General features: G+C 46.2%; 2 protein-coding genes across 2 annotated transcripts in view; one reads left to right on the top strand and one right to left on the bottom strand.

Moving 5' to 3' along the window:
• IFTAP (intraflagellar transport associated protein) overlaps positions 1 to 22,780 on the bottom strand; it is a 45,269-nt gene extending 22,489 nt beyond the window's left edge. The window contains exons 1-2 of the mRNA XM_075327031.1: positions 22,738 to 22,780; positions 12,794 to 12,954 (exon numbers count right to left, since the gene is read on the bottom strand). Of these exons, the coding sequence (XP_075183146.1) occupies positions 12,794 to 12,954; positions 22,738 to 22,745 (169 nt within the window). The 5' untranslated portion in view covers positions 22,746 to 22,780. The remainder of the gene's footprint in view (positions 1 to 12,793; positions 12,955 to 22,737) is intronic.
• A 513-nt stretch (positions 22,781 to 23,293) lies between these two features.
• Positions 23,294 to 25,596, top strand: RAG2 (recombination activating 2). The gene is made up of 2 exons (XM_075326282.1): positions 23,294 to 23,355; positions 24,026 to 25,596. Exons 1-2 carry the CDS (start codon positions 23,349 to 23,351, stop codon positions 25,594 to 25,596), a joined length of 1,578 nt encoding a protein of 525 aa, XP_075182397.1. The 5' UTR covers positions 23,294 to 23,348.
• Positions 25,597 to 26,900: the final 1,304 nt, after the last annotated feature.

The raw sequence follows: 26,900 nt of genomic DNA, 5'->3' as shown, positions 1-26,900 counted from the left end.
AACCAGGTGTCCTTCAGGCTGACTGGTGAGGGTGGCTACCAACTCGCCTTCCTTAGCCCGTTGTGTTTTGGGGTAACCCCTGCTTGAAGCCCTGCTGGGGTCGCCCAGGGAAGTTGCTGGTGCCTCTCTCCCCTTCTTTTGGCCCGTTTGCTTGTAGCCTGGACCAGGTCACTCCGGCTGCTTGCCTCCTGTGAGCTATGGGCCCTCACTTTGGCTACGTGGCTGCGGACTCTGTGGTGTTGTCTTGGGGGTGTAAAGTGCCCCCTCATGCAGGTTTGGCAAAGGACAGGTGGATCTATCCCTGCACCGGGACCTGTTACCCGTTTGGGCCTGGTATCTCCCTGACAGTCTCCTTACTCTCCACTCCGTTGCTCTCTCTTTAGTCGTGGGTGGATTTCGGGCAGCACTACCAGGTGACCGATCTCCCCCGTCGGTAGTCACTGCGCGTACGTTGTCAGAATTGTGTAGAGCTACAGGGTCTGCTTCTGCCCTCCCTGAACTTCACCATTCAACTGTCTTCGGCTCACTCTTCCCTCCTCTCCTGTTCTTGCCTACGTCACCTAGCAACCAGGCTCTCCACCACACCCCTCGAGTGGAGATGGAGGCTTCGCCCCCTCCTGGGATCCCCAGGGGTCCTCTCAAAGGTAAATGTGTGAGACCTGATCACTATGCGCCTGTGTAGTCACACCTCGGTCAGCCTTCTGGATTACCTGTTTTGTACTGTCCCCAGCATGGGTGCAGTACTCAGTGGTGCCTGACCAGGTCAGGGGCGCCACATTCCCCCTTAGTTATCACCAGCACGTCCTCGGGCTGCAAGACAACATTTTAAAATGCGTAAAACAGTAAAACATGGTAAAACGTTTTAAAACCATCAGGTACCATACATCACCACCCTCCACCCACAAGTCCGTTAACCCACCCTAAACCCTCTCAGGCGGCAGGTCACCGGTTTCTTTTGGTAACCAGGTCTGGGCCATCAGCTTCCCCAGACCTTTCTTCCCATCTGCCTCTCCCGTTGGCCACGCCTTCAGCCACTTCTGGCAGGATGTAAAGGCGGCTTTCATGGTCTGGTGGTTTCAGGGTATACCTGGCCTGGTGGAGCCGCGCCTTCAGCCTCTTCTGGCAGGATGCAGAGGCAGCCTCCACAGTTGGTGCTGACCAGGTACCCTCTTTGTGGTGGAGAGCCAGGCCCCTATAAAGAGGCGTGCTCCCTGGTAGTGGTTGTACCTCTGGGGTAACTATAAACACTGCGAGAGTTTGTGGCTATAGACAGTTCATAGCCTATGGTCCATACACGAGGTGCAAAAGGATTTTCTCACATCAGTTCATGTGGGCCCATTTCTTAAACTTTTCTATAACGTTGCAAACTTCAAACTTTAACTTGCTGTACTTTTGTATTTAACTTTACTTTTGTTTACCAGGGCTCTTGCCTATTGGGCTTTGGCACCTGTCGTCATCATCTGTTGTAGAGATAGCAGGATTTCTGTAGGGGTTCCTGGTACATGGTATGACATCCAGTGCGTACCACCCTCTTTCTCCTTGATGTTTTGTGAACTCGACCAAATCTCCCTTCCGTAGGTCTCTTCCTGGGTGTCCTCTGGGCAAATGGGCTCTAACGTCTCTCCTGCTTACAAATATGCCCTCCTTTACACCAGATGCTACTATAAAGCCATATCCAGACCTTAGACTGAAGTCTTCTACAACTCCTCGACAAAGTGGGCCTCTGACCTGCGATTTGGCTCTTCTCAAGGACCGCTTTTCCTCTAAGTCTCTGGCCGTGACCTCGTCCTTCTCCTCGGGAGACTGCTGTGCAGGTGGATCCCTTGTCCTGCTGCGGCGCCGTGTTCTGCGGGCTGGGTCCTGCCCGGCTGCCACCTCACCGCTTGCAGGCTCCCAGGTGAGGTATCTGGACAAATCTTCCTCAGCGGAGGATGTCAGGCCCTCTTCATCCCAGCGGGAGTACGGCAGCATCTCTGGCTCTTGGACTGGTGCTGCATCCACTGCTGATGGCTCTGGGGTCAGCTTCTCAGCTTCCTGGCCTCCCCTCCCCCTTAGTTCTTCTGGGCACTCCTCTTGTGGCAGCGCTAGGGATGGATTTTCATCAGCAGGCCAGGGCGGGGGACCCTTTGGCATGAATGTTGCAGGAGTCTTCCTGTGAGTATGCGGAGGGAGCAGATACCGGTCCACCATCTCCTTTGGGAAGTGGGCCTCTAGATCAGCCTTCAGCCTCCAGTATTCGGGGTCCTCCCCCAGCAGGGACTTCCTAGCAGGGACTTCCTTGGGCTGGGGAGCGGTGTCTGCTCTGACCTGGCAGGCCGGGGTAAATAATTGTACAGTCTTGTCTTGGCGGGCCGAGCCTGGCGTGGCAGCGGCCTGGTCTTGGCGGGCCGAGCCTGGCGTGGCAGCGGCCTGGTCTTGGCGGGCCGAGCCTGGCGTGGCAGCGGCCTGGTCTTGGCGGGACGAGCAGGGCATCGCTGCGGCGGCCTGGATTGGCGTCGCAGCTGCGATGGGATCTGTGCGGGCCGGGCTGGGCGCTTCTGCGGCCTGATTCAGCGTTGCCACGCCGGGCGCCTCTTCAGGGACCGCGGGCGTGGCAGCAGGAGTCGGGGCACTCGCGCTGGCAGGGGCAATATAGGACTCACCCATCAGCGCCACCATCGGGACCTGAGCCGTCATGTGGGGCACTCGTAGCGCGGCTCTCTCCTCATAGGCCTCAACTGCCTCAGCGATTTCCTGCAGCTCCGCACGTCCTTCCCGGATCTGCTGCACGATCCTCGCTTCCAGTCGGTTACTGAACTGGGCAAGCTCCCAGGACCACCAGGCAGCGGAACCTGGCTCTGGGCTCCTATCTTCAGACGCCATCTTCACCGTGTCGTCGCTGCTCTGCAGATCTTTCCTCAGCAGCAGGCTTCCGGCTCCCTTTCTTTCCCGACGTCTCTGAACGCCTCCGCTCTCATCACTCGCGAGGCCAGGACCCTTCAGGGGATCTCTGGGTAGCCACACCTCTTCGTGGGCGGTAACTTCTCCCAGCGCGGGCTGCTGTTGTTTTTCAGCGCGCTTTTCATGGTGGCAATATGGCGGCGCTTCCAATTTTCCAAGCGGACCGCCCAGGCACATGGTCACCTGTCTGAACAGGTCTAGTCCTTATCCTGTTCGTGACGCCAGACGTGTGGGGCCCCGAGGCTCGGTGTCGGTGCAGCGGCGCATTACCTTCAGGGACTCCACGCGGCTGGATCTTGTCACAGGTGGGAAATCCTCTATTTTGATTGTCGTGACGCCACTCTCAGAATTGCGGTCAGTGGAGACCGCCACTGCAGGTTAGGGGTGCCTGGGGCTGATAGTAGGTGCAGTCAGTTGTAATAGCCTCCTGAGAGTGAGGCATGCCCCAGGGTCCCGTGTAGGTGTGTGGAACTACAAGTCGCAGAATGACTCACACGCACAAGCAGGATGTCTTTCAGGGGTTTTTACTCACTGATGGTGGCAGGGTGAGTAACCCGGGCGTAGCTGGGATGAACCAGGCTGGAACCAGGTGTCCTTCAGGCTGACTGGTGAGGGTGGCTACCAACTCGCCTTCCTTAGCCCGTTGTGTTTTGGGGTAACCCCTGCTTGAAGCCCTGCTGGGGTCGCCCAGGGAAGTTGCTGGTGCCTCTCTCCCCTTCTTTTGGCCCGTTTGCTTGTAGCCTGGACCAGGTCACTCCGGCTGCTTGCCTCCTGTGAGCTATGGGCCCTCACTTTGGCTACGTGGCTGCGGACTCTGTGGTGTTGTCTTGGGGGTGTAAAGTGCCCCCTCATGCAGGTTTGGCAAAGGACAGGTGGATCTATCCCTGCACCGGGACCTGTTACACGTTTGGGCCTGGTTCTCCCTGACAGTCTCCTTACTCTCCACTCCGTTGCTCTCTCTTTAGTCGTGGGTGGATTTCGGGCAGCACTACCAGGTGACCGATCTCCCCCGTCGGTAGTCACTGCGCGTACGTTGTCAGAATTGTGTAGAGCTACAGGGTCTGCTTCTGCCCTCCCTGAACTTCACCACTCAACTGTCTTCGGCTCACTCTTCCCTCCTCTCCTGTTCTTGCCTACGTCACCTAGCAACCAGGCTCTCCACCACACCCCTCGAGTGGAGATGGAGGCTTCGCCCCCTCCTGGGATCCCCAGGGGTCCTCTCAAAGGTAAATGTGTGAGACCTGATCACTATGCGCCTGTGTAGTCACACCTCGGTCAGCCTTCTGGATTACCTGTTTTGTACTGTCCCCAGCATGGGTGCAGTACTCAGTGGTGCCTGACCAGGTCAGGGGCGCCACACAGCTCAATGTGAGGGACCATGCTATGCCAGATTGAGGCTGCTTGAGCTAAATGTGTGGATCACCCTGTGCTAAACGGAGGCTCCATGTGAGGGACCACTTTGTGCTGAAAGAAAGGTTGTTTGGATCCATGTGGGGGACTACTTTGTGCTGGAATGAGGCTTAATTTGAGGGACCACTTTGTGTTGGACTGAGGCTCTTTGGGCTCCATGTGAGGGACCACCTTGAGCTGAACAGAGGCTCCTTGGGCTCCATGTGAGGGACCACCTTGAGCTGAACAAAGGCTCCTTGAGCTCCATGTGAGGGACCACCTTGAGCTGAACAGAGGCTTCTTGGGCTCCATCTGAGGGACCACCTTGAGCTGAACAGAGGCTTCTTGGGCTCCATCTGAGGGACCACCTTGAGCTGAACAGAGGCTTCTTGGGCTCCATCTGAGGGACCACCTTGAGCTGAACAGAGGCTTCTTGGGCTCCATCTGAGGGACCACTTTGTGCTGGACTGAGGCTCCTTTTCATGGTACACAGTGTTACATACTGAGCCTCCGTGGCTGCATTCTTGGGTCCACTTTGTCCTGGCCCGAGGCTATTTCAGCTCCTTCTCAAGTCCCATTCTGTGCTGGACATTGGACCTTCGGTGGGAACCTAACTCCACTTACACAGGACATGTGAATGTCCACTACTAATTTCACGGCAACCTCTGCTGTCATCATTGTATACAGAAGATAGGCTATTCAATAAGATCCGATACGGGGTGACTCACACACAACCTAAGAAATAGGCCCAACCGCTAGTATAAATATTAATTCAAAAAAAGTTGTCTTCTACTGAATTGGGGGGGGGGGGATTAGTTTTTCAAGGAGTTCACTACAGTATTGGAGCCTCTTCTGGTTTGCCGATCGTAACCCCCACAAGAAAGTTTTAAAGGGGGTTTCCTAAAAAAATCGGGCAAGGTGAGAGTGTATGAGTATGGGGAAATCGCGGAGAGCCATCCAATTATTGTGTACGGCAAACCTGACATTGAAATGGATGAATGACTAAATAGAGGCTAATGTAGAGCTGTAAAGTGAGTGGGTAACCACAGACACACATAGACCAGTAGTGGGGCTGTATAGACAATACACAAGGGTAGATCGGGAGATTATGGTGTATTTATTTTATTATTTAATAGGAGATGTTCGGGAATATGAACCTTTCTTTTCTTGTCTCTTTTTTGCTTCTTTCTTCAGGTGAATGACTTTTTTCATCTTGGATTAATGTATTCTTAATGAGACTATGCTGCATTATTTATAAGACGTCACCATGATATCATGATCGGACCGGACGTCGAGTGTCTCGTGCGACTTTGACGAGAATCTTCAGCTAAACGAAGCGGCTGCCGGGAGAACGCACGCCTCTTAATGTTTAAGAAAGATTCAACTTGGTGGATTTTGCAGATATGAAACATTTAGGAACATTTTTTCTCTGCAGTGAAGTTACAAATTTATTTAATTTTTTTTTTTTTTTTTTTTTTAAATGGAGGACTCGTCTGCTCTTTCAATTGTTTAGGACTTGTTGCACTGTTAACTCTTTCTGGAAATGCATGATAAATTGACAACTGGGTGACAATTTCCTATAAGTGCTGACAATGTGGGCGTAGCACTGACGCACCTTATTGAAAACCGAATTGTAACAAGTAGTTATCAATTCATTCTTTCACTTCCAAGTTGAATAACAGAGGAACTGAGCATCTTAGACCAAAGAAAGATACTAAAGAGGTGCAGATGGCTGCAGAACCTTCAGTCATAATCAACCATAGCCCCCCCCCCCCACAGCCGGCAGCACTCATGCAGCCCCAAACCATGCCCCTCTACCACCATGCCTGACTGTAGGTAGGACACACTTGTTTTTGTCCTCACCTGGAGCCGCCACACACGCTGACACCATCTGTACCAAATAAGTTTCTTTATCTCATCAGACCCCGGGACGGTTCTAGTAATCCATGCTCTTAGTCTGCTTGTCTTCAACAAACTGTAGCTTTCTTGTGCATCATCTTTAGAAGAGACTGCCTTCTGGGATGACAGCCATGCAGATCAAGGTCATACAATACGCGGCGTATGGTCTGAGCACTGACAAACAGACCCCCGACCCATGTAACTTCTGCAGTGTACAGCGTATGCTCTGAGCACGGACAGGTGGACCCTCCCACCCCTGTAACCTCTGCAGTGTGCGGTGTATGGTCTGAGCCCTGACAGGCGGACCCCCCACCCCTGTAATCTCTGCAGAGTGTGGTGTATGGCCTGAGCCCTGACAGGCGGGCCCCCACCCCCTGTAACCTCTGTAGCAATGCTGGCAGCACTCATGTCTATTCTAAACAGACAACCGCTGGATATGATGGTGAGTATGTGCACTCAGCTTCTGTGGTCAGCCATGGCGAGGCCTGTTCTTAGTGGATCCTGTCTTGTTATACCACTGTATGGTCTTGGCCACCGTGCTCCAGCTCAGTGTCAGGGTGGTGACAATCTTCTTATAGCCTCGGCCACCTTTATGTAGAGCAACAATTCTTTTATTTCAACTCCTAAGAGAATTTTTTGCCGTGCGGTTCCATATTGAACTTCCAGTGACCAGTATGAGAGAGTGTGTGAGAGATAACACCAAATGTAACACCCCTGCCTCCATTCACACCTGAGACCTTGAGCACTAATGAGTCACATGACCTTGGAAGGGAGAATTTCTAATTGGGCACAATTTGGCCTTTGTCACTTAGGGGTGCACTCACTTTTGTTCCCAGCCGTTTAGACATTAATTGCTGGGTGTTGAGTTATGTAGAGGACACTAAAAATACACTGTTCTACAAGCTGCACCCTGACACTGTACACAAGCTGCACCCTGACACTGTACATTGTATACAAGCTGCACCCTGACACTGTACATTGTATACAAGCTGCACCCTGACACTGTACATTGCATACAAGCTGCACCCTGACACTGTACATTGCATACAAGCTGCACCCTGACACTGTACATTGTATACAAGCTGCACCCTGACACTGTACATTGTATACAAGCTGCACCCTGACACTGTACATTGTATACAAGCTGCACCCTGACACTGTACATTGTATACAAGCTGCACCCTGACACTGTACATTGTATACAAGCTGCGCAGTGACACTGTACATTGTATACAAGCTGCGCAGTGACACTGTACATTGTATACAAGCTGCGCAGTGACACTGTACATTGTATACAAGCTGCGCAGTGACACTGTACATTGTATACAAGCTGCGCACTGACACTGTACATTGTATACAAGCTGCGCACTGACACTGTACATTGTATACAAGCTGCGCACTGACACTGTACATTGTATACAAGCTGCGCACTGACACTGTACATTGTATACAAGCTGCGCACTGACACTGTACATTGTATACAAGCTGTACCCTGACACTGTACATTGTATACAAGCTGCACACTGACACTGTACATTGTATACAAGCTGCGCACTGACACTGTACATTGTATCACAGGGTCAGATCCTCAGTGCTGTTCCATGAAAAGATAATAATTTTTTTATTAAAATGGGAAGGGTGTACTCACTTGGGAGTATAATATATATTTTATTTATTTTTTTTATTTTATTTCTTGATGCAGAGTTTGGATATTTGGAAGTCATTGCGGTGCCGCATCCTCCAGACGCTGTGTTGTGTGCGGCACTTGGGGCAGCGCAGGTTTTCCAGTTATTTTATGCCTGGTTAGCAGAACAATAACAACATTAAGATAAAAGGAGCAGATGTTACCAAGTGGGCTGTGAACTAAAAACAAGCCGAAATATTCACGGGGGACTCTATACGCTCAGACCATAAAACCACGACTTTCCGCCCACCTCGCCGCACGTTTCAGGAATCAAACTTAGAAAACACCGGGCACGACTCGTTATGCGTGATCTTTGCACGATGCTGGATTCGCCCTTTAGTATTTAAGACAATTGATTTCTACATATGCGCCAAATCTCCAAAAACATAAGGACAAAAAAAAAAAAAAAGTTATGTGCAATCAAAATTTTTTTTTTTTTTAAAGACGCGGTCTCAACCTTTTAAGTGGATAAATTAGCAATGGGGTGATAAAAATTAGCAAGTTATTAATTTGATCATCTACAGCTCGCTGGCTAGGTTACCAGCCACCGCTGAAGTGCATCAGAAGTGGCCGGTCTCCTAGGTGAAAGAGGGCAGCGCCTACAAGCTGTTTGCTATGTGGGGGGTCCATTCCACTTTAAGGCACCTACATTCCTTTGATGCTGCACAGGAAAAGTTACCGTATGTTTCGTTTTATCAGACGCAACCCAAATATAGAGGAGGAAAATAGGAAAAAATAGTTTTTAATGTTAAAAAGATGGTCCGTTTTATAATCCTAGTGCCTCTTAATCCTAATACTCATCAGGGGGGAGCGTTGGTGGTGGGGCGGCTCAGGAGGGTCACAGGAGGCAGGGTCAGAGATGCTGCGAGCCTGGAGGAGGGGGTGTTGTGTCTCAGGAGGGTCACAGGAGGCACGGTCAGAGATGCTGCGAGCCTGGAGGAGGGGGTGTTGTGTCTCAGGAGGGTCACAGGAGGCAGGGTCAGAGATGCTGTGAGCCTGGAGGAGGGGGTGTTGTGTCTCAGGAGGCTCACAGGAGGCAGGGTCAGAGATGCTGCGAGCCTGGAGGAGGGGGTGTTGTGTCTCAGGAGGCTCACAGGAGGCAGGGTCAGAGATGCTGCGAGCCTGGAGGAGGGGGTGTTGTGTCTCAGGAGGCTCACAGGAGGCAGGGTCAGCGATGCTGCGAGCCTGGAGGAGGGGGTGTTGTGTCTCAGGAGGGTCACAGGAGGCAGGGTCCGTGATGCTGCGAGCCTGGAGGAGGGGGTGTTGTGGCTCAGGAGGGTCACAGGAGGCAGGGTCCGTGATGCTGCGAGCCTGGAGGAGGGGGTGTTGTGTCTCAGGAGGGTCACAGGAGGCAGGGTCAGCGATGCTGCAAGCCTGGAGGAGGGGGTGTTGTGGCTCAGGAGGGTCACAGGAGGCAGGGTCCGTGATGCTGCGAGCCTGGAGGAGGGGGTGTTGTGTCTCAGGAGGGTCACAGGAGGCAGGGTCAGCGATGCTGCAAGCCTGGAGGAGGGGGGTGTTGTGGCTCAGGAGGCTCACAGGAGGCAGGGTCAGCGATGCTGCGAGCCTGGAGGAGGGGGTGTTGTGTCTCAGGAGGGTCACAGGAGACAGGGTCAGCGATGCTGCGAGCCTGGAGGAGGGGGTGTTGTGTCTCAGGAGGGTCACAGGAGGCAGGGTCCGCGATGCTGCGAGTCTGGAGGAGGGGGTGTTGTGTCTCAGGAGGGTCAGCGATACTGTGGCATTGGGGGTGTTGCGGTGGCGGGTGCTATTCATCTGCCGGCGTACTGCAGTGGAGGACTCATGAGGGTTACAGGAGGCAGGTCAGGGATGCTGCGGGGGTATTTTGGAGGGAGGGTCGGCGATAATGTGGCATTGGGGGTGTTGTGATCTGCCAGTGTGCTGCGGGTGTTTCATTGCAGTGGAGGACTCAGGCGGGTCACAGGACGGGGTGTCGGGTGTCACTGCAGCGGCGGCAGGCACCTGATAGGACTACAAGTTCCACTGAATCGCAATGGGCATCAGGAAAATGGATGTAGAGGCGGTGCGAGTGCAGAAAGACCTCTGCAGCCATTTTCTTGAAGTCCATCACGTCTATCTGCGCACGCGCCGCCTCCATTTTCACGAAGTCCAATGGTCAATTTAATAGAGCCCGCAGTCAGATCAGGCACACGCCACCACGCTGCAGTGACACCCTCAGTATCGCCAAGCCTGTCTCCTATGACCCCGCTCCACCGCCGCCGAAGCCCCAGTAAGCCATGTCCACATTGTAAGAAATCCCTCCATTTTACCCCGAGTTGTTTTTTTTTTTTGGGGGGGAGGAGCACGTGTTAAAATCCGGAAAATACAGTACTTCTGCTTGCAGCTTGGGACAGTGCACACAGGCAGCCGCCGGCCCGAACCGTCCATTGTGAAGAGTTAGGACTATAAATACAACTGCCCCCCCAGCCCTGATGTGCCGCCACTGAACCAACAGTGAAGCTACTGGTACATTGCGGAACCGCCAGAAATAACCGTACAAAATAAGACAAGCGGCACGGAGCCTCAGAGGCGGAGCGCTCCTTTAGGCCTGAAACACACGTCCGCAAAAAAACACGTGCGTTCGTTTTTTGGGTCCGTGTTCCGTTTTGGATGTCAGTTTCTCCGGTACGTGTGACATCTGTGTGATGGCGTATGCTTTCCGTGCGTGTTGAATGTCCGTGTATGCGTAAGATACATGTGTGGGGAGTCCGTGTAGGGAGTCCGTGTAGGGAGTCCGTGTAGGGAGTCCGTGTAGGGAGTCCGTGTAGGGAGTCCGTGTAGGGAGTCCGTATAGTGAGTCTGTGTGCAGTCCGTGTAGGGAGTCCGTGTGTCTTGAGCCGTTTCACCATTAAAAAAAAACAAAAACCGCACACGGACAGTACGGAAAGCACACGTACATGGTCCGTGTCACGTATGTGCAGACACGGACCCACTGACTTTAGCGGGTCCGTGTCTGCGTGATGCCGGAGAAATGCGGACATGTCAGCCGTGTTTAAAAACGCATACACGTACAAACCACACGGACACACTTTCCGTGTGGCTTTATGTGTGTGTGCCTGTTACCATAGGGTAACATTGGTGCACGCGTGTTCGTGCCGCCGATACGTGTAAAAACGTACCAAACATGTACCGGCGGCACGGATGTGTGTTGCAGGCCTTAATAACGTGCTGTATATTTATATACATATATATACCCTCCTTACTCTGCCCTCGTATTATGGGATGGTACCTGGTGGCACGCAGGTGAAGCTCTGCCCTCGTATTATGGGATGTACCTGGTGGGAGGCGGGTGAAGCTCTGCCCTCGTATTATGGGATGTACCTGGTGGGAGGCGGGTGAAGCTCTGCCCTCGTATTATGGGATGGTACCTGGTGGGATGCAGGTGAAGCTCTGCCCTCGTATTATGGGATGGTACCTGGTGGGATGCGGGTGAAGCTCTGCCCTCGTATTATGGGATGTACCTGGTGGGATGCAGGTGAAGCTCTGCCCTCGTATTATGGGATGTACCTGGTGGGATGCGGGTGAAGCTCTGCCCTCGTATTATGGGATGGTACCTGGTGGGAGGCGGGTGAAGCTCTGCCCTCGTATTATGGGATGGTACCTGGTGGGAGGCAGGTGAAGCTCTGCCCTCGTATTATGGGATGGTACCTGGTGGGAGGCGGGTGAAGCTCTGCCCTCGTATTATGGGATGGTACCTGGTGGCACGCAGGTGAAGCTCTGCCCTCGTATTATGGGATGTACCTGGTGGGATGCGGGTGAAGCTCTGCCCTCGTATTATGGGATGGTACCTGGTGGGAGGCGGGTGAAGCTCTGCCCTCGTATTATGGGATGGTACCTGGTGGGAGGCGGGTGAAGCTCTGCCCTCGTATTATGGGATGGTACCTGGTGGGATGCAGGTGAAGCTCTGCCCTCGTATTATGGGATGGTACCTGGTGGCACGCAGGTGAAGCTCTGCCCTCGTATTATGGGATGGTACCTGGTGGGACGCAGGTGAAGCTCTGCCCTCGTATTATGGGATGTACCTGGTGGGATGCAGGTGAAGCTCTGCCCTCGTATTATGGGATGGTACCTGGTGGGAGGCGGGTGAAGCTCTGCCCTCGTATTATGGGATGGTACCTGGTGGCACGCAGGTGAAGCTCTGCCCTCGTATTATGGGATGGTACCTGGTGGGACGCAGGTGAAGCTCTGCCCTCGTATTATGGGATGGTACCTGGTGGCACGCAGGTGAAGCTCTGCCCTCGTATTATGGGATGGTACCTGGTGGGAGGCGGGTGAAGCTCTGCCCTCGTATTATGGGATGGTACCTGGTGGCACGCAGGTGAAGCTCTGCCCTCGTATTATGGGATGGTACCTGGTGGGACGCAGGTGAAGCTCTGCCCTCGTATTATGGGATGTACCTGGTGGGATGCAGGTGAAGCTCTGCCCTCGTATTATGGGATGTACCTGGTGGGATGCGGGTGAAGCTCTGCCCTCGTATTATGGGATGGTACCTGGTGGGAGGCAGGTGAAGCTCTGCCCTCATATTATGGGATGGTACCTGGTGGGAGGCAGGTGAAGCTCTGCCCTCGTATTATGGGATGGTACCTGGTGGGAGGCAGGTGAAGCTCTGCCCTCGTATTATGGGATGGTACCTGGTGGCACGCAGGTGAAGCTCTGCCCTCGTATTATGGGATGGTACCTGGTGGGAGGCAGGTGAAGCTCTGCCCTCGTATTATGGGATGGTACCTGGTGGGAGGTGGGTGAAGCTCTGCCCTCGTATTATGGGATGGTACCTGGTGGGAGGCAGGTGAAGCTCTGCCCTCGTATTATGGGATGGTACCTGGTGGGAGGCGGGTGAAGCTCTGCCCTCGTATTATGGGATGGTACCTGGTGGGACGCAGGTGAAGCTGGACAGGAAGTCTTCGTACGTCTGTTCCGGGATACTGATGAACCGCCTCAGAACGCAATCCGTCATCTCATCCTCCGCCGCACCCGCGGGTGACGTGTCGTCTGAGCTGGGCATGGTGGGAGCGCCAACCGGCGGGGGTCTGAAGAAAACACAAAAGGAAAAAGCTTGGTACTATGCATTTGCTCATTTTTCACAATCACTGCTTGCTTTACATGAATGGAATCATCCAGGTTTGCTCCTCTGTTGCTCGCACAGTTGGAGATTGTTACAATATGTGTTCCGTTTGGCCACTGTGACGTTGCGGTATTAGGCGATGTTCACACGCTGCATTTTTGCTGCATTTGTTTTTCTGCAGCAAAATCTAATCTCTTGTTGTATCCAAAATGCAGATGTTGCTGCTTTTTTTGCTGCGTCTTTGAAGTCATTTGTCTACAGTACGTTTCATCTCATCCACCACAAAAGCAGCAAAAACGCAACGTGTGAACGCAGCCTTAATGGATGCTTCATTTTGATCATTTGTTACAATGTGTCAGCATAGGCAAAATGCTTCAGAACGGGTACGCTCCAGGAGGAATGTTTCCCCATTAGTAGGATTAGGTTTGTACAGGGAGGAAAGAAAAACAGTTTTCATTCATTGAAAGTACGCAGAGATCTTGAAAATGAAGAGAGGGGGATAAAATATAAAAGATCAGAAGAAGAAAAAAAAAATACCGAATCTGAAGACTCCGAGGCTATACAAACCATTTTCTGCAGGTATTAAGACGTTACCCCCCAATGCATGACCCCACCCATAAGCCCTTTCTTTTCGGCAGGCAGCGCCCTCTTTGGAGAACCCCTTTAAATGCATCTAAAGGGGATTATCTCACTAAGTGCATAAAGGTGCAAAAGCTGTGGGAGTCTGACTGTTGGGGGTCCCCCGCTATTCCAAGTCAGGAGGCCTCAAAGTACAGTGTGAATGGAGCTATAGTGAGCAGTCATATCTGTCTCATAGATGTGAATGGAGCCACAGTAAGCAGTCATATCTGTCCATCCCATAGAAGCCAATGGAGCTGTAGTGAGCAGTCATATCTGTCTCATAGATGTGAATGGAGCCACAGTAAGCAGTCATATCTGTCCATACCATAGAAGTGAATGGAGCTGTAGTAAGCAGTCATATCTGTCCCACAGAAGTGAATGGAGCCGGTCTATTAGGTGTGAATGGAGCCACAGTAAGCAGTCATATCTGTCCATCCCATAGATGTGAATGGAGCTGTAATGAGAAGTCATATCTGTCCATCCCATAGAAGCCAATGGAGCTGTAGTGAGCAGTCATATATGTCTCAGATGTGAATGGAGCCACAGTAAGCAGTCATATCTGTCCATACCATAGATGTGAATGGAGCTGTAGTAAGCAGTCATATCTGTCCCACAGAAGTGAATGGAGCCGTTCTGTCTATTAGGTGTGAATGGAGCCACAGTAAGTAGTCATATCTGTCCATCCCATAGATGTGAATGGAGCTGTAGTGAGAAGTCATATCTGTCCATCCCATAGATGTGAATGGAGCTGTAGTGAGAAGTCATATCTGTCCATCCCATAGATGTGAATGGAGCTGTAGTGAGAAGTCATATTTGTCCCACAGAAGTGAATGGAGCCGTAGTGAGCAGTCATATCTGTCTCATAGAAGTAAATGGAGCCACAGTGAGCAGTCATATCTATCCATCCCATAGATGTGAATGGAGCCGTAGTGAGCAGTCATATCTGCCTCATAGATGTGAATGGAGCTACATTAAGCAGTCATATCTGTCCATACCATAGAATGAATGGAGCTGTAGTGAGCAGTCATATCTGTCTCATAGAAGTGACTGGAGCCATAGTGAGCAGTTGTATAAGTCTGTCCTATAGAAGTGATTGGAGCCATAGTGAGCAGTTGTATAAGTCTGTCCTATAGAAGTGATTGGAGCCATAGTGAGCAGTTGTATAAGTCTGTCCTATAGAAGTGAATGGAGCGGTGGTGCTACATGCTCACTTGCAGTCTTATTTACACAGGCGACTTTGAGACCCCGTCCTTGTGATCACAATGTTCTGAAAATTACATAAAACTGCAAATAGGATAATAACGATGTACTATCAAAAACATCGCATTGTACAAGCGAGCGCCGCATCCTCCAAAATTCCCGGACACCATGAAAATCTAAATAGGAAATAGTCACTCTCCCGGCTCTGAGCCTCCTGACACCGCTGCAGGGATCACCGTCCCGAGGGGCTCAGACGGCACAAACCACAACATCTCGGTGGTTTATATGCAAATTGTGGGGTTTTACAGAAAAAAATATTTTCTTGTGTTTTCCAGGGTCCAGAAGACGACGGCGGTTTATGGTGGGCAAGAAAGGCCAATACTTCACAAACAGGACGGGGGCAAGAAACGTCACCCCCCCCCCCCACCAATACCGCCTCCTCGCAATCAGATGGCATTTAACAATTTGGAATATTTGGGGCGTTGGCAGACAGAGACAGATTCTTCATTTGCACATTTTTCAGACTTTTTTAGTTTGTCTTCTAATATTTGCTGAAATTTATTTTTTTTAACAAATTCAGCAAAATGGAGAAAAAGTTCACAAATGTGGTGCAAAGTAACCAAAAATAATCATTTTTAGTTTTTAACCGGTCTTGCAACTTTTTAGTGCAAAAATTTCACATGTCCTGCCGACTCTCAAAAACTGCTCCACAGCTTTAGAGATCCATAGATAGATTCCCTCTGGGGGCTCATTAGCTTCACATTTGATAACTTTTTGAAAAGTTGCAAAGGATGAATCCAGCAAAAACTTCTAGAAATCCTAAACTCCGACCACATTGGAAAACTTACGAAAAAAAAAAAAAAAAAATTACATAAAAAAGGTGACTTTAAAAAAAGGCGCAAACGGAAAGACGAACATGGCGTAACAAGGAAAAAAAAAAAAAGTCAGAAATGTTTTCTTTATGTAAAGGAGGGATCAGGTGGATTTTCCAGCTCTGTTCCCCCTGTACCTATGATCACGAGATCGCGTCTGTCTAGTTATGTGATAACGGACAGATCATCAGTCAATCACTCGGACACGTCCTGGTGCAGGGTGTGTGACCCATATAGGCTGAATAAAAGTTAAAATATCTCATAGAAGCGCATTATGGGAGTGGAGGACTTGTGATCTAGACACAGCTACATACATACACACACATATATATATTATATATATATATATAAAAAATATTTAAGAATTTGTATCACTTAATCTTTATATTTTTTTATAACGTGTTTTTTGATTTTATTATATTTTATTTATATTATATTCTATACCGATATATATATATATATTTTTTATATATATATATATATATATATATATATATATATATATATATATATATATATTTTATTATATTATTTTATATTATATTATTATTATATTTTATATATATTTATATTTAATATATTATATATATTTATTTATATTTTATTTTATTATATTTTATATTATATTTATTATATTTTTTTTTTTCACTTTCATTTTTTTAGAATCTTTTTTGCTTTTTATTATTTTGGGGGTTTTTTTTCTTTCATAAAAATATCTCATATAGAAGTGCATTATGGGAGTGGAGGACTTGTGATCTAAACACAGCTACATATATATAAAAAAATATTTAAGAATTTGTATCACTTAATCTTTATATTTTTTTTTATAACGTGTTTTTTTATTTTATTATATTTTATTTACATTTATTATATATATTATTATTATATTTTATATATTTTATTTATACTTATATATATTTATTTATATTTTATATTATATTTATATTTATTTTTTTCACTTTCAATTTTTTAGAATCTTTTTTATTATTTTTCTTTCATAAAAATATATCTCATGTAGAAATGCATTATGGGAGTGGAGGACTTGTGATCTAGTATCACTTAATCTTTATATTCGTTTTTTTATAACGTGTTTTTTTATTTTATTATATTTTATATATATATATATATTTTTTATTATATTTTATATATTTTATACTTAATATATTAAATATATATATTTATTTATATTTTATTATATTTTATATTTATTTTTTTCACTTTCATTTTTTAGAATCTTTTTTGCTTTTTATTATTTTGGTTTTTTTCCTTTCATAAAAATATCTCATGCAGAAGTGCATTATGGGAGTGGAAGACGTGATCTAGGCAGTCTCTGACACAGTTAAGGTTTAAAAAAAATGTAAATAATATTTAAGACTTTCAATTTAATATTTATATTCTATTTACATTTTTTTTGCTTTTATTTTATTACTTGGGGGATTGCTTTTTTTGTTTATTACTTTTTTGTTTTTTTATTTTTTTAATTACTTTAGCTTTTTTTTTTATTTTTTTGCACTTTTTATAATTTTTTGCTTTTATTTTATTATTTGGGTCTTTTTTTTATTTTTATTACTTTTGGCTTAGTTTATTGGTTTTTTTCCCATTACGTTTGCTTTCATTTTTTTTTTTTATAACTTTGCTTTTATTTGTGGAATATATTGGCGCTATAGAAATAAAAGATTATTATTATTATTTTATTTTATTATTTGGGGGTTTTGCTTTTATAATTTCTGTTCTTGTATTTTGTTTATTTCATTACTACTTTTGCTTTCTTTTTTTTTCAGTTTGTTTTTTGCTTTTATGTTTTTATAACTTTTTTGCTTGGTTGTTTTTTTCATTACTTTTATTTTTTTCATTTTTTTGCTTTTTTTATATTTTTTTCTTTTATTTAATGATTTTTGCTTTTATTCTATTTGGGGGTTTTTCTTTTTTGTTTTTTTCATTAATTCTTTAGCTTTTATTTATTTTTTCAGTTTGTTTTTTTTTTCTTTTATTTTATATTTTGTTTTTCTCTTTCGGGGAGGGTGAGGAATGGGTTAAGAGTGACAGTTTTGGGTGAAGCGGTCACAGCCGGTTACCCACATCAGGCTGGGTGAGGGGCACATCTGCACAGAAGTTCCTGGTACCTTCAGTTCATTGCTGGAAGACGACAGGCGGGGAGCGTATAACCAGGTGAGTGGTCTACGGCATAGATTGTAGCCCTCCGATCGCCCCTCTAAACCTGGGTGACTACTTGGGGGTCCCGTGATGTCCCAAACCGGTGAGACCAGTCACAGCTATTCCTGCTATCCACATTGACATAGCAGCTTACCATTGATTTCTGCCAGTGCAGCTGATACTGTCACACTGTAACAAACCCCCATCTCTACTCATTCACAGAACACAAGATCTATCCCTCCTCCTTGTAAAACCAAGCAATTGAAGATGTCCAGGATCAGAAAAAAACATGTCTGCTTTCATTCAGGAACAGCACCACCTCTGACCATGGGTTGTCTCTGGTACTGCAGCTCAGCCCTATTGAAATGAATGGAGCAAAGTTGAAATAACACAGACAACCTATGGTCAGGGGGTGTGAGCTAACTGAAAGAGGCCAATTTTTGTCTAATCCTGAACAACCCCTTTAAGACCGGATTTTCCAATTATTTCTGGAAATTTTGTTTGCAGATTTTTTTGCAGGGTTTTTTTTGCATTTTTTTCATTGATTTTATGCAAATAAAAAGCTACTTTTTACAGTATCAGCAGAAACTATGAGATTCCACAAATGTCCCGCACACACAAACACATTTGCTTTTTTTTTTTTCCTGACAAATAGAAAACTGCTGCGTTTTTTAAAGAAGCAGCGTGTCCATTATTTCAGCGTTTTTTTGCTGATTTTTTTTAATGAATAAAACTAACAAAAACTTGTACTGTAGACAAATGGTGCAAAAAAAAATGCAGCAATAATACACAGCTTTTTTTTTTTTTTACTGCCAAGAGATCAGGTTCTGCTGCAGAAAAAAACGCCTAACACTGCTCGAGATTTCTAAAGACACCATTAAAAAAATAAATAAATTTAAAAAAAAAATGATCAGTGCGTTCTTTAGACATTTTCTGCTATGTACTTTATAATACAAGTATAGCGAAGGCTGAAAAGACGCTCGGATGTCGCAGAGTGTTGCACCAGCAGTGTCTTCATTGTAGAATTGAGTGGGGTTTTTATCTTTTCTTTTTTACTGACATTTAAAAAAAAAATGCCATTCAACAATGAGGAAACTGCTGGTGCAACAATCACGGATACCTGTCCTTAAAAATGATATTATAATATATATATATATATATATATATATATATATATATATACTGGAAAGGTTTAAAAATTCAAGGGGGCTGAATACTTTCGCAAGGCACTGTGCGTGTGTGTAATTATATATATATATATATATATATATATATATATATATATATATATATATATATATATATATATATATATATATATATATATATACACACACACAGTGCCTTGCGAAAGTATTCAGCCCCCTTGACTTTTTAAACCTTTTCCCACATTTCAGGCTTCAAACATAAAGATTAAAATGTTAATGTTCTGGTGAAGAATCAACAACAAGTGGAACACAATTGTGAAGATGAAGGATATTTGTTGCTTATTTTAAACTTTTTTAAAAAATAAATAACTGAAAATTGGGGCGTGCAATATTATTGATCCTTTTTAAGTTAATACTTTGTAGCGCCCCCTTTTGTTGCGATTACAGCACAAGTCTCTTGGGGTATGTGTCTATCAGTTTTGCACATGGAGAGACTGAAATTCTCGCCCATTCTTCCTTTGTAAACAGCTGGAGCTGAGTGAGGTTGGATGGAGGCGTTTGTCAACAGCGGTTTTCAGCTCTTTCCACAGATTCTTGATTGGGTTCAGGTCTGAAATGTGACTTGGCCATTCTAACACCTAGATACGTATACTCCTTCCATTTCAATATGATCGCACAGTGCTTCTTGGGATGTTTAAAGTTGTGTAAATCTTTTTGTAACCAAATCCGGCTTGAAACCTCTCCACAACAGTATCACAGACCTGCCTGTTGTGTTCCTTGGTCTTCATGATGCTCTCTGTGCTTTAGGCCCCCTTCACACATCAGCGATTCTGGTACGTATGTGCTTTTTTTTATACGTACCAGAATCACTGACATACACAGACCCATTATAATCAATGGGTCTGCTCACACATCAGTGATTTTTCACTGAACGTGTCTCCGTGCAGCGTACACCCATGTCCGTGATTCTGCACGGAGACAAGTCAGTTTTTTTCTGGCATTACTGATGACCCACGGACCACACTACGGCGTGATCCGTGAAACATCTACTAGAAAAACACTGACATATCAAATAATAAACATTTTCAACTTACCTTTCTAGCGATGCGCTGTGCAGCCTCCGCTCTCTGCAGCTCCTGCCCGGCTCATGAATATTCATGAAAGCTGGAACAGCCGACCCGGAAGTAGCTGCAGAGAGCGGTGGGCGGACGCTGCAAGAGCCAGAGACTTCAGCACCATGGACAGCAGGAGGGAAGGCAGGTGAGTAATGTCCATATGCAATCACAGATCACGGATTGCACATGGACAACCCACGTGCGCCGTGAATCACGGAGGGACATGTGCGTGTTTTACACGTCAGTGTTTTTCACTGACGTGTGAAACGGGCCTTATACAGAACACTGAGACTATCACAGAGCAGGTGCATTTATACGGAGACTGGATTACACAGAGGGGCTTATATTTATTATCATCAGTCATTTAGGACAACATTGGATCATTCAGAGATCCTCAATGACCTTCTGGAGTGAGTTTGCTGCACTGACAGTAAAGGGGATGAATAATATTGCACGCCCCAATTTTCAGTTTATTATTTTTTACAAAAGTTTAACATAAGCAATAAATTTCGTTCACCTTCACAATTGTGTCCACTTGTTGTTGATTCTACCCCAGAACATTAAAATTTTTATCTTTATGTTTGAAGCCTCAAATGTGGGAGGTTGAAAAATTCAAGGGGGCACGAATACTTTCGGAAGGCACTCATTTCAGGAATCCGGCAAAGCATCTTCATAAAAAGAAAGATTTTATTGTTCCATTAAAACCGAATAAATCGGACAAGACGCGTTTCGGGGACACCCTTGTTCACGGATTGTGAACAAGGGTGTCCCTGAAACGCGTCTTGTCCGATTTATTGGGTTTTAATGGAACAATAAAATCTTTCTTTTTATGAAGATGCTTTGCCGGATTCCTGAAATTTGTGTATACCTCTTTGGCTGGAGATTTTCCGTGCACCATCTATAGGACTTCCAAGCACATATGGTGAGCTGGATTTAGGAGGATTCCTCCACCTGCCTTTTCGGAAGGCACTGTATACACACAAACATACGTGTGTACGTGAGTGTGAGTGTGTGTGTGTGTCTCAGAAATAGGGCAAAAATACTCAAATTAAAAAAAAAAAATGGTGGTGACCAAAAAAAAAAAAAAAATTTGAAAAATCACCAAGTGAAAAAAAAAAACGCCCAAGATTCCTAAAGTGTCTTCTTCAAAAAGTTGGCCTGTTCACCCATCATGAAAAGTCACCGCGTGCACAAAACCTACCGCCCTGTGCAGACTGAGCTTTTTCTTGAGGAGTTTTGTAGTGGAAACAGTTTTAGGAAATGTGACATTTTTCATCTCTTAAAGGGAATGTATCGTCAGAAAAAAAAAAAAATTAAATACCTGAAAAAATGTAAAGTAATATTATTTTAATGTTTTGTTTAAATATTATTTTCTTTTTTTAATTGAGCAAAATGTAAAAAAAAAAATTAAAAAGTTTAATATTTTCCACTGTTAAACACTAGGGGGAGCAGCTTCTGAAATCCTACAGAAATCCCACTGTAGGAAAAAGCTCACGTTACAGCTTGCAGTAAAGTGGCTGGGGAGAGCGGAGGGAGTAAGTGTCATCGGAGACGGTAACGGCGGCGGGGGGGGGGGCGGCGGTAGCAGTAGCGGGGGCTGGGGAGAGCGGAGGGATGGGGTGTCAGCGGAGACGGTAACAGCGAGGGGGAGGGGCGGCACTAGCGGGGGCTGAGGAGAGCGAAGGGATGGGGTGTCAGCGGAGACGGGAACGGCGAGGGGCGGCACTAGCGGTAGCAGTAGCGGGGGCTGGGGAGAGCGGAGGGAGGCGGTGTCATCGGTAACGGGGGCAGGGGAGGGGAGGCGGCCTGTACTCACATCCCGGCGGTTGACAGGGGTGAAGTGGAGCAAGCAGCATACGCTGTGAGCTCCACGATGATGGCGGCTGAACTCCTCCCTCTGCTGTGATCTGGACAGCCCAGGGGGGCGCGTCCAGGTCACAGCATACGCCCACTGTCACGTTAAACATAGGGTCGGATAGCGACCACTATTCTCTATGCACAGGGGCTGCCATAAAGGAATGTGTAACTGTCGTTACACACACAGCAAATCCAACATGGCAGCCCCCAGTGCATACAGTAAAATTAGAATAACAGAAAAAGTAAATAAGCTACGATTTTCATTTTGTATTAGAAATACTTGATTTCAGAATCACTATTTTTAATACAAAAATAAAAAAAAGCGATACTGTCCCTTTTAAAGAGTTTTTTTTTTTGCAGCTTTCTGATTGGATAGTGCCCATTTTGGAGCGGATCCAATCGATAAAATTGACCACCGCATTTTTTTTCTTTGCTGGGCATTTTTAAAACCTGAAGAGTGCAAAAAAAAACAAACACAGAACATGGAAAGTGGTTTTACTATATAAATGAATAGGAAAAAACGAATGATTTTGGAAGCATTTGTTCAGATGGACCTGTCGTATACCAAAAAAAAACGGCATATAAAATCTCAGTGTGCACAGACCCCTACACCTCATTCACTGGTCCAAAAGGGAACTAACAGCATAGAGAAAAAGAGAGTAAATAGCTAAAAACTTAACAGCATCAAATGGCTGCAGCAGAAGAGCAGAGTAAGCAAATACCCAGGCACTACAACTTCCAGCATGCCATACAGGACAAAGAGATAACATAGACACCATACCTGAGCATCCAAACAGTCAGCAGGCAACTAGGAGGAAAACTGCCTGTTGTAACAAGAAAAGTGGCTGATGGGAAATGTAGTTCATTGGTAGAAAGAACACTGTCAAATAATAGAGACATAAACTACATCTCCCAAGATGCATTGCTCAAGTTCCCGCTTTAGCTGGAACTGAAAGCGTATAACTGCTGAAAAGGTTTGATGGGAAATGTAGTTATATTGTACATAAAGCGCTGTCAAACTAGTGAAGCAGAAACTACATCTCCCAGGAGGCTCAGGACCTCCGCTCTAAAACGATGCGTAACGTGAAATCGTTGCCAAGACACCACTTGGTTGATGGGAAATGTAGTTCATTTGTAGAAAAAACGCTATCAAACAGAGGAGAAAGAAACTACATCTCCCAAGAGGCTCGGGTCCTCTGGTCTACAACAGTGTGTATAAGCGTGTGATGTTGCCAGGCAACCACTGTGCTAATAAGAAGTACAATGGCCTCTGAGCAGTGCATAGCACAATAGGTGGCAATAACACATCTGCAGCACTACAAGTCCCAGCATGTCACAGGAGTTGAAACAATTCATTATAAATTAGGATTCCGTTTTCAGCAAATAAATCTTATGCTTTGTATGATAATAAGTCAATACAATACCGTCTCTGTTTACCTTACACTCACTTTCCACATTGGCGCCACGTTGCGCCACATCTGCCCAGCACTCATGTAACATTATTATATCGCATGAGCGCTGCAGCCAATCAGAGGTCACTGATTGGCTACAGCTCTCACATAATGTTATGCAAGTGACGGGCACACGTGGTGCCAACATGGCTGGAGGTGAGTGTAAGAGATTTTCTTGTTTTACAAGGGAGGCAACAGCATTTAAGAAGGTTTTACCCAAGTAGTGGACAACCCCTTTAAGTCCTTTTAACAAGAGCAGATTATCCCTAAGAAGGCTCGTTTCCAATCACTGGCCCGTGAGCACAGACACTGCATCTTGACGAATGTGTCCAAACTCCATCAACTAAGATCCCCATTGGCCCCATGATGTTCTAACATAACATTGCGGCCATTGGGCATCAAGGTTGGGTGGAGTTTCAGATGTAGAGTCTGGGATCACGGCCATGCTTTAAGACGCAACTTCTGCTACTACTCAAAATATGTCAGCTATCAGCCAACAAATGGGGGCTGTTGGCAACACATTCCCCTTAGCCCCCCATGGGTGTCCGTACTGTAGTTATTGATGTCATCAGTGATGATCTATGAGCGTAATCATAAACTTCATACTGTCTTCTACAGGTGTGATGACCCTTCAGACTTTAGTCGCCTCCAATCATACCTCGCTGATCCAGCCAGGATTCTCCTTCTTTCGGTTCGGAAAACATGTCTTCTTCTTCGGACAAAAGGGATGGCCAAAACGCTCCTGCCCCACAGGCGTGTTTTTGGTGGATCTTAAAAATAACGAGCTGAAACTTCGACCCACTACATTCTCCAATGAATCTTGCTACCTCCCTCCACTCAGGCATCCAGCCGTGACCAGCCTCTCCGATAGTTCAGATGGTGAGGTCAATCAATATCTGATCCATGGAGGGAAGACACCAAATAATGAGGTGTCTCAAAAACTCTACATCATCTCATTGGCTTCCTCAATCAACAAAAAAATAACACTCTGCTGTTCAGAGAGGGATTTAGAAGGGGATGTTCCCGAAGCAAGGTATGGTCATTCCATCAACGTTGTCCACAGCAGGGGCAAAAAGGCAGTAGTGATATTTGGTGGAAGGTCCTATGTGCCTTTGAATCAAAGGACTACAGAAAAATGGAATAGTGTTGTTGACTGTCAACCATTCATCTACCTAATCGATCTCCAGTTCGGTTGCTCCACCACACATTCCATCAAAGAAATTCAAGATGGCTTTTCCTTTCATGTCTCAATATCCCGCAACGATAATATCTACATAATTGGTGGACATTCGCTTGAAAATAATCTAAGGTCCCCAAACATCTTCAAGATTAATGTGGATCTCCTTCTCGGAAGTCCAGCCATAACTTGTCACGTTCTCCAAAGTCGACTGTCCTTTTCAAGTTCTATTGTGACCAGTTCTTGTCCGTATGAGTTTTTAATCGTTGGTGGCTATGAATCCGACAGTCAGAAGAAGATGACTTGTCACAAAGTTTTACTAAGTAGCGACAACATTGACTTTGAAGAAGTAGAGTCTCCAGATTGGACGGGGGAAATTAAGCACAGCAAGACATGGTTTGGGGCAGATATGGGTCATGGAGCTGTACTTTTGTGCATCCCTGGGGACAATAAGAATCAAAATTCAGATAGCAGCTTCTTTTTCTATCTACTCAGACATGGAGAAGAGCACAATACAGTGGCTCAGTTATGTAGTCAGGGATCTCTTGACGACCAAGAAGACTCCATGCCTCTTGAAGACTCTGAGGAGTTTATGTTTAGCAGAGATGTGATGCTTTCTGATGAAGATACCTATAACGAGGATGACGAAGAAGACGAGTCGGAAACTGGATACTGGATCACATGTTGTTCTGATTGTAATCTGGATAGTAATACTTGGGTTCCTTATTATTCTACGGAACTTAACAGACCTGCCATGATCTATTGCTCCAGCGAAGGTGGACACTGGGTTCATGCCCAATGTATGGACCTCTCGGAAAATATGTTGATCAATCTGTCTGAAAACAACCTCAAGTATTTCTGCAATGAACATATTAAATTGGAAAGAGGTCTTCAAACACCTAAGAAAATGAACTCAGTCATGAAACCATCAGTGAAACGAGTAGGTCGAAAACCCTCTATCAGCCGAATGTCACCTTCAAAAAAGTCTTTCCTCAGACGCTTATTTGAGTAGAAGGCCCTCTATGATCATCAGTCTAATGATAGATTGTAGATGTTTGACATGTAATTTACTGGCCCCCAGAACTAAATTGTTCTTCATAAAAATAAATGTGTAAAACCAATACAAAGCCCCCCTTATGTCGGCACATTAGAAAATTTACCTTTGTACTAATACAATGCAATATACTTGGCCTCTATCTTGTTTGACAAATATATATTTTTAGTTCTCCAAGCAACACAGTAAATAATGGATTCATAAAACAGAATGACATATATTTTTTATCTATATTTTTTAGGACCCAAGGGATAGTAACCAATGACCTCAGATCCAGCCAAGATTTCTGCCATTTTGACTGGGACGGAAGGTTTGCAAAAATTCTACAAACATCTGTCCAAGCGATTTATATATTCTGTTTATGGCTCACACTAGAGGAAAAGAGCTTCTCTGGTTAGGGCTCCTGCAGATTCATGGTTCTAAGTCTGAGCACAGACTGCAATGCATGGACTTTCCGCAGGTCTCACTGTGACCTGAACTGGACAGCGTCAAAAATGCCCATGAGCTTGTTGAATTCATTCTAGTAGACCCACGGACGTACTGTGCATTGTGATCCATGCTCAGACCAAGATCCACGGATGTCTGAATGAGTCCTTAGTGTCTACAGTATAGTTATTGCGCTCTGTCCAGTTGTTGAGCTCATTATGCCCCATGAAATTGGAGGCTCAGTAGAAGAGTAAACTCAATGGCAGCGCTATTACATTTCTGTGGAAAATGAACTCAGTACCGCCATGTTCACGAGCCTTAGGCGGGCTTTGCACGTTGCGACATCGCAAGCCGATGCTGCGATGTCGCACGCGATAGTCCCCGCCCCCGTCGCAGGTACGATATCGTGTGATAGCTGGCGTAGCGAAAATTATCGCTACGCCAGCTTCACATGCACTTACCTGCCCTGCGACCGTCGCTCTGGCCAGCGACCCGCCTCCTTCCTAAGGGGGCGGGTCGTGCGGCGTCATAGCGACGTCACACGGCAGGCGGCCAATAGCGGCGGAGGGGCGGAGATGAGCAGGATGTAAACATCCCGCCCACCTCCTTCCTTCCGCATTGTGGCCGGTGGCAGGTAAGGAGATGTTCCTCGCTCCTGCGGCTTCATACACAGCGATGTGTGGTGCCGCAGGAGCGAGGAACAACATCGTACCTGTCGCTCCCCCGGCATTATGGAAATGTCGGAGGCTGCAACGATGATACGATAACGACGCTTTTGCGCTCGTTCATCGTTTCATCTAGGATTTACACACTACGACATCGCAAGTGACGCTGGA

The sequence above is a fragment of the Anomaloglossus baeobatrachus genome, chromosome 10, assembly GCF_048569485.1.
Source record: "Anomaloglossus baeobatrachus isolate aAnoBae1 chromosome 10, aAnoBae1.hap1, whole genome shotgun sequence".
Classification (NCBI taxonomy): Eukaryota; Metazoa; Chordata; class Amphibia; order Anura; family Aromobatidae; genus Anomaloglossus; species Anomaloglossus baeobatrachus.
The sequence above is the reverse complement of the archived record's forward strand: the minus strand, read 5'-3'. Positions and strand labels throughout refer to the sequence as shown.